General features: G+C 34.3%; 2 protein-coding genes across 6 annotated transcripts in view; one reads left to right on the top strand and one right to left on the bottom strand.

The window, feature by feature from the left end:
• LOC129311297 (protein SUPPRESSOR OF QUENCHING 1, chloroplastic) overlaps positions 1–12,641 on the top strand; it is a 40,586-nt gene that overhangs the window by 20,195 nt on the left and 7,750 nt on the right. For all 3 annotated transcript variants that reach the window (XM_054953531.1, XM_054953522.1, XM_054953515.1), the window contains exons 21-23: positions 6,200–6,249; positions 6,342–6,463; positions 6,572–6,679. In XM_054953531.1, the coding sequence (XP_054809506.1) occupies positions 6,200–6,249; positions 6,342–6,463; positions 6,572–6,679 (280 nt within the window). The remainder of the gene's footprint in view (positions 1–6,199; positions 6,250–6,341; positions 6,464–6,571; positions 6,680–12,641) is intronic.
• LOC129311313 (L10-interacting MYB domain-containing protein-like) lies at positions 7,902–12,032 on the bottom strand. 3 transcript variants are annotated; one of them, XR_008593275.1, is made up of 3 exons: positions 11,644–12,032; positions 8,474–10,140; positions 7,902–8,394 (listed from the first exon to the last, which is right to left on the bottom strand). XR_008593275.1 is itself a non-coding variant. In XM_054953544.1 (2 exons), exons 1-2 carry the CDS (start codon positions 11,956–11,958, stop codon positions 10,027–10,029), a joined length of 429 nt encoding a protein of 142 aa, XP_054809519.1. In that variant the 5' UTR covers positions 11,959–12,032; the 3' UTR covers positions 7,902–10,026. The 3 variants fall into 3 exon arrangements, 1 of the variants encoding a protein (XP_054809519.1); XR_008593276.1 differs by having other exon boundaries at positions 7,902–8,352; XM_054953544.1 differs by having other exon boundaries at positions 7,902–10,140.

The following is a 12,641-nucleotide window of genomic DNA, read 5'->3' as shown; positions in this document are numbered from 1 at the left end:
TTTAACAATTTAAAACATGAGGTTTACATCAAAACAAATCAAAGTTATAAGCATTTGCAAGTATGAGATACCTTTTTATAATTGAAACCATTGAAAATACAACTTAAAAGTCATTCTTCGTCAATCAAGGTCATCTGTCATGGCCAATAGTGCATTCACTACGGTAGAAGACGCAAAGGCCATATGCCGTGGCTAGCGCACTTGTGCACTGCAATGAGCCTCCCTTGTGTAGTGCATTGCGATGAAGGCACCATCCATCGTGGTGTGTTGCATAGAAATGACAGCACTTTGCTGTCGCAGAACAAATCCGGAGACCTATTTTCGGCGCACCCCAAATCTTTATCCAACATTCGTTCGAGGTGATTTAAGTGTTTATAGAAAACTAATTCAGTGAACTAGCTAATGGCACTGGTTTTATTTTCAAATCCTTTCATACCAAGGAGTTGGATACTTAAGCACAAACTAATCACATTTTACACATTCTCATAATTAGGGTGTCCAAATCTCAACCAAAGTGCTAAAAGCTCACAATATCACCTAGACTAAACTCAGAAAATCTAGAATGACCTATGAAACACACCATAACACACAAATAAATTTTAAATCTCATTTTCACTTCTCGACCCCATTTTTATCAAAAAGCGAGGGGGAGATAATCATCATTCCAATCATTCAATTAAGGGAGAGGTAATCATCATTCCAATCATTCAATTAATCATTTATAACCTTCAAAATCACTACTAACATACTTACACCAATATTTTGGCCCTAATTATACATAAACAACTCATACAACTTGACTTAAGGCACAAAATACTAACATCCAACTATATATGCATGAAATGGTGCAAGTACTCAAAATGATTATCCTAGTTGGCATTGTCATAATTATTACACATAAAGAAAAATAAATTCGAGGCTATATAGTAGGAAATCCAAGTTCCAAAGCCTCTAGTACTTTTTCCTTGTGCTAACTGGAGCTAACGCCTGTAAAATATTAAACCAGAGGTAAGTACAACTACTTAGTAACCAAGGTAATCTAAAGCATGCCTATGCAAGTCAATTAATCACAAGCATGCAAAGTGGGCAAATATAAAACTATTTAACATCATCATCAATTATTACAATGTAATGTATGATCATTCATGTAACAGACCTAATTTTTGCCAATTTTTTTTTTTACAAAAGAAAACCTCCCCCCTTTATTTTTATAAATAAACATTTTTCTTAAAAATGTACCTGTCTAAACAAAGCGACATTAAGATTAACAATTACCACTGGACTTAAGGCAGATGGGGCCCAATAAATAATTTGCAGCAAGTCCAGGGTTCAACAATAGTTTATAAATATAATCAACTTTGCTCAACACACATTTTTCTTATACCATTAATATGTACAATCCAAAATAAATCGGCTTAGCCCAATAGAAAACCATGGTTTAGATTGACGTATTTAAAAGTTATCCAACTCAAACAAAAAGATTAAGTAGTTGTAGTCAAATAACCTATAACAATTATCCAAAATAAAATTTATAAGGATCCCTAGGTCATGACAATTATAATTACAAAATAAATAGAAAACCACGTGCCAAGCCGAGAGAAGGGAGCCTAATGTCACGAGCTGAGAGTTTGGCGCAGCACACGGCGCCCGTGCGGCGTCCTGGAGGACCCCATAACCCTCAGGACAAGCCTTACCACATACGAATCACACTGGTTTCGCCCTGCCATGGGCTCATCAGGGAGGCGGCACTAGCCCTCGATCAGTTGTGCACTTAGCTCGAAGACTAAGGCAGAACATACCTAATGCTAATGTCGCCCCCTTTACCAATGTTGTGCGAGGCTAACCAGCAGATCGTTCATTACATTGGTCTTTACATGGTCACGAAGATATCATCCGTGACATTCTCCCACACCCAATCTAGCACGCCCTCGTGCTAGGGGAGACTCTATCCAAAGATCGTCCGAACAGTATTGCCACACATACATCAGCTTACCGCTGAATGGCCATCTGAGTCCTGCACTCTTCGGACCCACTCGCACCCGCGAGCCAACGGAGTGGAGTCGACCACGGCCAACCTTCCCGCCTGAGTCCCTATTTTTGGATCTACCTACACCTCGCAGGCCTACTGGAGCGGTGCCGAGATCAATTAGTCCCAACGTGGGACTTCACAGGCACACGGCAGTAAAGTACGTCCCACTCTGATACCACTCTGTCATGGGCTGAGAGTCTGGCGCAGCACGCGGCGCCCGTGCAGCGTTCTAGAGGACCCCATAATCCTCAGGACAAGCCTTACCACATACGAATCACACTGGTTTCGCCCTGCTATAGGCTCATCAGGGAGGCGGCACTAGCCCTCGACCAGTTGTGCATTTAGCCCGAAGACTAAGGCAGAACATACCCAATGCTAATGTCACCCCCTTTACCCATATTGTGCGAGGCTAACCAGCGGATCGTTCATTACATTGGTCTTTACACGGTCACGAAGATATCATCCGTGACACTAAGCTCACTTCTTCTGTGCCTTCCCTGTGGCTCCACTTGACTGCTCACCTAAAAATGATAAGAAGTAACATGTGACATAAAAAATCTCAATAACAGTTGGTTATTCTAACATATACCAACATAATTCTTGAAATCAGTTTGCAAACATATCCATAGATATGCATATGCATTTCACAATTAATACATAAGACAAGAAAATGCAATATTCACAATTTTATAACAATTTTTAAATCAATGTCAAATTAAAACAATAGTGATACGTTTCCCAACCTCACCCTTATGACTCCCAACTCCCTTATTACCGCTAGCTGGAGCCTAAACTGAGGTTATACCCGACCAAAGGTACATTACTGTCAAAATAGGACTCCCCTCCTTAAAAGAAGGTGCCCATCGTCTCAAAATGTCAGAGACATTGAGAACTACAAGAAAAAGGCCAACCACTACGCGCATAGTAGAGGCAAACCACGCGGTATAATATTCAATCATCAATCCCGAACAAACAATTATATTACTAGCCATCCTTATTACCTCTCTTGCATCACATAAAACAAATGTCACATTTCACAATAAGATCACACAAGTATTAATATATATATATATATATATACATACACATTATATATATACATACACACAATACTAAAAACCAGTATCTCGATATATGAAAGGATATTTCAATGTTACCTCTTTCTAAGCTATAACTAACTCAGACGTGTAGGGAACTTCTTAACCACGATAATAGATTAATCTACGACATCGAATGATATAAATACCATTAGATATATATATATATATTGCAATTTATCAATTAAATATAAAATTCAACTAAACTTCTCAAATTTACAATCATATCCTTCCAATTTAAATCCCTCCAATAAAAACCCAAAATTAAATTAAATTAACTTATCTAAATCCCAAAAACATAATTTAATCAATATAGACATCGTATACACTAGAGATCACAAATTTTATAGTTAAAAACTTAATTTTAAACTCTCAAATCAATTAATAGAACAAATTTAAACCGATAGAATTTAAGTACTAATTTCTCTCTACTAATTAATAGTTTCCGTTGTTAAAAGTCAATACTTACACTAAGTTTAAACTTTAGAATTTGCTCCACTCATCAAAATTTTATTATCATTAGAAAGCTCTAGACGAGGAGGAAAATATTTATATAAGGAGTTTTGATAATAGAAATAGTTTTGAACATTAAATCTTACCTCAAAATCTCTTCAAATCCTTTGTTTTCTCCTTTCCTTCTCCTTCTCTCTCTATCTCTCTCTCTCTTTCTCTTGTGTACAATGAGCAAGGGAAAGCAACTTTGACCATTATATACTCCCTTTTCCACCGCCTCTCTTCTAATGTTATTATTATAACATATATATATATATATATATATTTTATTTTATTTACCTTATGCCACCGTCCGTCCTACTCATTTATTATTATTATTATTATTATTATTATAATAATATTATAACTTAACACTTAAGTTAACAAGCCTTAAACCCCCCTTTTAAAAAAAAAACATTTTAATATAAAATTATATTCTATGTTAAACTAAAAAAAAATCTTCTAATTAATTTCTTTATCTTCAAACATTCTTTCTATTTTTTTTAATTCTAATTAACTCTAAAAAATAAAGTAGAATGTTACAATTCATATCTCTAAACCTCCACTACTATTGACTGAATCCATGAGTTACACAATAATTAAGAGCTAAACCCGTGTGACCGGGATGGTTCAAGCTCGCCAATTATAAGGGGTGACCTGGCTAAGGCTTCGCACTCATTCTCAGAGTATGGATTTCCCCATCTTGAACACAGGGGTGTCATAAGACCGTATTACCAGCTTCACTAGTTGAGGTTTAAGGGTAAGCCCTATTACCAACTTCGCTAGTTGGGTTTAAGGGTAAGCCATATTACCCACCTTCACTGGGTGGGATTTAAGGGTAAAGTAATAGTCCAAACACCGAGACCTTGCGGTGTTAGTATGATTCACGTGAATACAAATCACTACTCCATAGAGGTAAGCTCCAGTCATCAATATGATCATGCAACTCATAACATGCTAATTCATCATATAGCATATTCAATATTATCATCATCCTTATAATGCATCAAGATCTGTCAAATTCTAAAGAATCTCAAATGATTATTTACCAATCCTTTGTCATTTCAAGATTCAATATTCAAATCATACCAAGCCCTACTTGCATATTTTCAAAACCAAAATCATAAACATTAACAGAGATAAATATGCATATAAAGCATAATTTCAAGTTTTACAAACATCCATAATTAATTTAATAGGCAATAACACACAATAGATTCCCTCAATTACCTCAAACCTTTGAAAACTCAAAGGTTATCCCAAATATCACTTGCTTCCGAGCTGAACTCAAGCTCTTTCGGTGCTTTATGAGGTTAGTCTACACATGACATTAACCATCATCATTAATAATTATCAAAATTCACACTTCCAACTTCTAATTTCATACTCTAACAACTAAACTTCCTAACCACAAGTTCAATCTCACAACCAGCAAGCTTATTAACTCCCATTAACTTCATTTAGTTCTCATTAACTCAAATAATTACTAATATACTTCTCAACAATCCAAAATCTTCTTTTAGAGGTCTAGGGTTCATCCAAAATGGATGATCCAAACTAATAACCTTGTAAAAACTTTTAAACTAGGTGTACAATATTTAAACAAATCCTATTAGTCTCATTTAAACCAATGGGTTTGGACCCATAGCCTTAGATTCGAAAATCACTATTATGCAACCCCAAAACAGGCTTCCAAAACATGTAGAGAGAAAAGTAAAGGAGGCATACCTCGGTAGAATCAAGCTCAAATCACCTCCTAAGTACTTAAATGATGTTGCCCTAATTGAGCTTCTCCTTCTCCCTGTTGCTCTCTCTCTCTCTCTTCTTTTTTTTCGCTTTGCATCTGATTTGAAAATTTGACCATCTATTGATGGCCAAGCCCACGTTTTGCCCTTTAATGGGCCTAAATCACTAATAGACCTGTTTCAACGGCTGAAAATGAATCCAATAATCCCATTAGCCATTTCTGACCATCCTCACATAAATTAATAATTGATTTTTATCTGATTAACCTTGATTAATCCATTTAGTCTAGGAATTAACATCTAGGATGTTACAAAATCTGTGTTTAGTAATTCTGTAATCCGATGTCCATATTGATGTGAGTTTCTTTGTTTCCTCTTGATACTCTTTAGGATAATGTAATGCACTATGCTAGACTCCAAGGCTTCATTAAGCATATAAAGTGGAAAGATATAGAGAGGGAAAAAGAACAAAAAAGGTGATTTTGTCAATGGGAAATATCCATGAGTGCATATTTTCAAAAATTAATACAAAATGACATATTGTAAAGTAATGATAACAAGGAGTAGACATTGTAAGAAACGTTGCTTCTACCTAAATGGGGCCCAAGATTTTCTTCTCAGGAACTTAAGGTGTGAATATGCCATTATTTGAAATACTTCTACCTAATGTAAAACATGACAGTGAATATGTACATTTGTACGTACAACAATGATTGAAGAATTAAATGGAAATTATTATTTGCACTATGTTTGGTGATTTTACAAATTGGAATTCGAATAGTTAAAAACTTCAATTAATTTTTCATTATATTTTCTCTTGCCTTGAATTGAGAAAGCTCCACAAGCACCTCATTTGCTCAACCTTCTGGCATATCATTGTCTCAAGGTAACATTTAGTTGGAACTGTTTCTCATGAAGATGATTTGCATCAGTTAGCATTCAAAGTAATGAATGTTGCGCATGATTTTGTTTCATTAGATCAAATGGAAGTATACATTGCTGACAGTGAGAGTAGTTCAATTCGAGCTGTTGATCTAAAGACTGGAGGATCAAGGTTGCTTGTTGGTGGTGACCCAATCTTCCCAGATAATTTGTTCAAGGTAATTTTAATAAAATTCATAAACCAATTGTCTTTGAGAGAGTTATTTTGACTCGTATTCTTAGAACTTCTTTTGCTTGATGAATCTTACATTTTAAATACTTCACAGTTTGGTGATCATGATGGAGTAGGCTCTGAAGTACTTCTTCAACATCCACTAGCAGTTTTGTGTGCTAAAGATGGCCAAATTTACATCACTGACAGCTACAATCATAAGGTAGTTAAGTGATGATGTGCATTCAATAGAGTTAATTGAACTTGTCTATATAATTTAAGCTGAAAAATTCTTAGGAAAGGACTTTTTCCTTGCTGAACATTTTCCAATTTTCTTTGCTAGAATTTTCAACAAATACTCTCTTCATCCTTACACATTGATTACACATTGTAAGGAATCAATGTTTTAGGCTCTTTCATGAGTATGAGCTAGTTTAAATGTCACATACCTAGAAAAACCTTTTTATGAGATCCCAAAAAGCTAGCAATGGCTTTCCCCACCTTACTTTTTAGGACATATTTATGATATATTTCTAAAATTCTTGCACAATTTCATATGGATAAAACTCAAGTACTGTTTTCAGATGTTATTATCAGGTTATCCAATAAAATGACATGGGATTTTTTTTCAGTTCAGCACCATATGTTAAGATCCTTGAAAAAGGAAAAAAGATATTCTGTGCTGTGTTTATTGGAAAACCTGATAGCAAATACTCACGAAACTTCACCTACGTTTGATTCTTTCAAATATTATGTTGTAGAAGTTTTGTTTTGAAAGATTAGATACATGCAACCCATATTTTAGCTTCAGTAATCTTATAGCTTGTTTGGTTATTGTTTTCATTTTTTGTTTTTAAAAATTGTTTTATAAAACAATTTTAAAAACTGTTTTTGAGAACAAACTAAAAAAAAAACTTGTTTGGTAATAGTAATTCAAAAACAGTTTTAGAATTTAAAAAACAAAAAAACTTGCTTGGCAAAATTAATACTAAAAATAAGTTCTAAAAACTAAAATACAATAAAACTCGCTTGATAGAAATTGTTTTGGCTGTTATTTTGCCTAGCAAAATTAATTTATATGTTGCTGCCAATAAAGTACAATTTTTTTTTGAAGCTCCCTACAGTTTACAAAATGAGTAATATTTATAAGAATATAAATTTTATTATATATTATTACTAACATATTTTACTGACGGTATAATTTTATAATTTGCTTGTGGGTGATAAATCAAAACAGCTAAATATACTAAAAAGAAAAAATAGAATTCATGAATTAAATTCAATTTGAAACTGACATTTACTCCAAAGACAATTAAAAAATAAAAGTAATATACATGACATAAGATAATAAAAAGTTCATGAGATAAATGGAATAATGTTTTGAAAACTATTACTTCAATCTTGTTTATCATAACACGATGTCCAATGTTGCCAAATCAGTTCAACTAATCTATTAGTTATGTTGTGCCCACATCCTATTTGCAAGATGATCTCTATACATTGCCATATCTGCTGCGCCTTGATCAGATAATCTCAACAAGATATTATCATTTGAGCTCGTTCCCCCTATCTCATGAGGAGCTTCATTCATAACATCTATCTCTATATCCTTTTCTTCCCAAATCCTAAACAAATCATCACACAAATTCCATTTGTGTATATAATTGTGAATTGTACAACATGCAATAACTATTAATCGCTGCCTAGTAGGTTTATATGGAGGCATCAACTTCAAAATAGGAAATCTGTTTTTTAGAACTCCAAAGCAACGCTCAATTGTCATTCTCAAAGATGAGTGCCTATAATTAAATAATTCCTCCCGACTTTTGGGCTGTCTAGCTTCGCCTCTATATTCTTGCGCATGATACCTTTCACCCTTATAAGGGGGAAGAAAACCTCCAGTGCATGGATAGCCAGAATCAACAAGATAGAAAAAATCTAAGTCAATATAAAATATGTTAAATTAAAATTTAAATATTTATTCAAAGCAAAACAAAATTATAATACTAGTGCTCACCTCTAGACGGCCAAGGAAAATGTGCATTTGGATTGGTAAGTGCATCCATAAAAACTTTTGCATCATGTGCACTTCTTTCCCATCCTAAATACACGTGTAAACATCATATTGAAATCACAAGCGCACATGACATTTTGCGTAACTGTTGACTTTCTACCTCGACATGAAATTTGCTTATCAGCAGGGACACATGCACTAATATGTGTGCCATCAATTGCACCCAAACAATTCTACAACAAAACCCAAACAAAAAAAATACATTACTTCTAACATATACATGATATTATATATGAAAAATTCCATACCTTAAACCAAGGATAGTATTTTCCATTGGTTTTAATTTTGTTGGGCAATTCCAAGGATTCTTGTTTTATCAACTCTTTTCCTAGTTGACATACTGCTCTTAACACTTCTTTGAAGCAATGAGAAATTGTTTCTGTTGAATGTTGGAAACGATCTGCAATAACTCTGTGACGAACATTATGACCAATTATGAATAAAAACATTGCAACTTTTCCTCTATAAGCACACCTCTTGAGTCTGTTAAGAAGCTCTTCCCCCTCAATTCATTACAAAAGTTAATAAAACATATCTTCTCCATTCGAAACAAGTCAAAGCAAGTTGTTTCAAATCCATTTGATACCTCAGCAACAAAGTCATGACCAGATAATGTAGATGTTCGAACCTTTGTTTTATTTAAAAAGTCCTTGTCATAATCATAAATCATATCAATTATCAATAACTCAGGCAAGTCATCATTACTTGATTCAGAAGCATATTCATCACTTTCCTTTGACATTTTATCAACATCCATTCTATTTATAACCTGTCATACAATTTTAAAAAGAACAAAATCAACTTTACAAACACATATAACACTATTCAATTTCAAATGATCATTCCTACACACCAACTAATTGATAATTGCATGGCTAGTTTTTCATATAAAAGGGGCATGTGTGTGTAAACATATAAGCTTGCAAGTTCTGAACCTAACATTTAAAGGGGAAAAAAGAAAAGAAAATGACAATACTTGCATGGGTAACACATAATCCGCATGACTATAGCCTATGGTACTATGTTACTAGAGATTCCTTCCTAATTGATCAACAAATATGTTTTTAAAGCATATCTAACCATTTCCTTTTCCCATCAACAGACATGGTAAGAAACATTTCCCTCCAATCATATTCCCTAAATTTTTCCAAAGCTTTGACAAATATGTCAGCTCAAATGCCTTCAATCTCCTCAAGAGCAATGACACATTTAGCTGCAGTATATTCAGAATTAGCCTCCACACTCTTACCACCCTTATATTTTTCTGCTCTTGCCTTAGAAGCTTCAGCCCATGCTGTAAGTGCTTCTGCCATTTGATATTTTCTAGACTCTTTCTTAGACTTGCTCTCTTTTGTTCGAATTATGCGTTTTCCACTTTGTGTGATATGCTCCACCTCTTGAATGTCATCATCTGAACTATCCTTATCATCTCTATGAACCCCACTGTTAAGATATTGATTTTCCAGTTCATTTTCTTCATCATTATTTGGTGGGTCTTAGGTAGAAGAGTGATAGAGTACTCCAGTTGCAGTACTTCTGTTGAATATGATTCCCAACAGCTTATAGTGGTCACATCCTTTCTTTCGAAATTGAGCAGCCTTTTCATGTGCCTAATGATCATGGAAAGAATCAGTAATTATTTTATTGGTGACATGTAACAAAGAAAATGTACTAACAGCAATAAGAGAACCCAAAATAATAGCTGAAACTTTTTAATCTTTCCACATAAATCTCACTCATGCTCGTACATGCTCATACACGTGTGAGAGTGTGTTAGCACATTAGCAGACATATGCATACACACAAACAAGCACATATGGTATGTGTATATTTCAGTTAGAAAAATTTGATTCCTGGATCTGTGTGGAGTGGGGGGCTGTGTGATTTAACATTTGTATTAAAATAGAAAGTGACAGTTGGAGAATGTAGAAGAGAGGTGTGAAGGAGAGAGCTGATTTGTTTGCTTGATTACCTGCTAGTTAATATAAAATATTGACAGATAGATTTGGGTAATTGATGATATTGAATGCCAAAAAAACTGCTGAGCTCAGCAGCACAGATGAAGGATCGAATACAGTACTAGTATTGAAAGAGAATGGGCAGAATATGATAATCACCAAGGAAGACAGGTTTTTTTTGTATGTCATAGATGAAATATAATTTTTATCGAATACTTGAATATAAATAGATGGCCCCTAAATCAATTAGTATTTCACAGAAATGATGTCTTTAAGATGTTGCTCTCTCTGTACAGAGCCCACTTTACTCTGTACGAGTCCATGCTAGCTAGTTAATTCTATTTGACACCTACAAGTCTGAGAGCAGATGGTACTATTCCATCAAATAATTGAGGGAATGAAATGGAATTATGGAAAGTTGCCTCCATTTTAACCAATATAATTCAGAAGCCAAGGAAGCTACCAGTCTCAACTATTTCAACTAGTTTAGTAAATATTGTGCATTTATATCAAGGAATCAATATAATTCCACACAGTAAAACCAACCAAACCCCGTGAGTGCCATTTCTTGCCTCAACAATAGAAGCCAAGTGTTGCCTCAACAATATGTGGCTAGGGGAAAAGGCAAAAACAAAGACATGTAAATAGGAATATGTATGACAGAACAGCCATAGATATAACTTCCTATACACAGCAACCTCCTCTGCAACAGCCATAGATACTCTACAGGTTTCTGTTTTAAAAAAAGTTAAAGCTAATACATCTGTTGAGCATATGTTAATGATTAAGATGGAACAAAACCCAAAGGTTTCTTGTCTTCAAGTCACAGCAAGCACCCAACAGATTCACACATATATAATAATTAAGAGCATTACATATATTGGAGTCGCCACTTGGAGGAGAGTGTAACATTTTTTATTTCAAATTATAAGATATTCTTCTAATTCTCTTGTAATGTTCACAGCAAGTCAAGATCACTGCAATTTACTAGCAGTTTTGAGCAAATCACTAGTAAAAGCCAACAGTTATTTAATGGACCAAAAAGAAAATAATCATGTACATTCAGCAAATACAGTTATTTAATGGACCCAAAAAATACAGATTCTGATAAGACTATAAGACCCTTGATAGGACAGATACTAAATGAACACATACCTGAAGATAGTTTTGCCAAACTTCTTCACTTGCAGTAACAGTGTTTGTTTCTGCACTCCACCCAAATCCAGTGTGTTTCAGTAATAAAGTGAACTCACGATGCATACTCCGCAGTCGATTCACCTTTTGTTTTAGTTGCTTAACATTGAATGAACAATTGGTTACAGAATTCAACCTTGCAGTCATGGAAGTCCATGTTCTAGAGTGAAATACACCATTTGGCATATTTCCTTTTTGGACTTCTTCAACTAAAATGTCTATCAAAGCTTTAACTATTGGGTCAGTCCACATCTTTGAGTCAATATTAGCTTCCATCTATCATAAGTGAATATTACAGTAAGTAGACTAACTCAACTTAAATTCAAAGAAAATGGAGAAGTTTAACTCCAACAAGCACCACCGAGAAGTTTCTGTGCTTATGTTTGAGTTCAGACCAATTTTCAATCCTTTAAATCTACTTCCCTACTATCACTACCTTCCTTTAAATCAAAAGAATGAGTTTGAAACTAAACAAAATTACAATAACACCAGAACCAGAAGGAACTACATAATAATAACAACATGAAAAGTAAATTTAGCGAAATCAACCTCTGCGTTAGTGTAACTCAAAAGGAATAATATAATAATTAGCTGAATCGGCAACACAAACAGCAGAACAAGAACAAAATTATAACAATTCAAGTGCTAGATCTATGTGCATCGATTAAAGATGAAAAGCGATAAAGTTCAAATGTAAGATCTAACAAATTAAAGTAATAGGTGAAGTAATTGAGAAGAATAATTTGAGCATCTGCAATAACCTAAAAGTGAAGATGAAATGTGATGAAGTAAAGTGAAGATGAAAAGCGATGGATGAGAAGGAACTAACTTATGCCTCTTTCGGAAATTTAGCTAGTAACAAACTTGCTAAAAGGAGAGAGAACCGTATAAGGCGACGCCAGCGAGAACAGAGGCAGCGACGCCGGCGAGAGGATGAACTCCTCTACACCAGAAGCAAA

The sequence above is a fragment of the Prosopis cineraria genome, unplaced genomic scaffold (genome assembly GCF_029017545.1).
Source record: "Prosopis cineraria cultivar Desert tree isolate PC_DT_omini unplaced genomic scaffold, ASM2901754v1 PC1, whole genome shotgun sequence".
Taxonomy (NCBI): Eukaryota; Viridiplantae; Streptophyta; class Magnoliopsida; order Fabales; family Fabaceae; genus Prosopis; species Prosopis cineraria.
The sequence above is the reverse complement of the archived record's forward strand: the minus strand, read 5'-3'. Positions and strand labels throughout refer to the sequence as shown.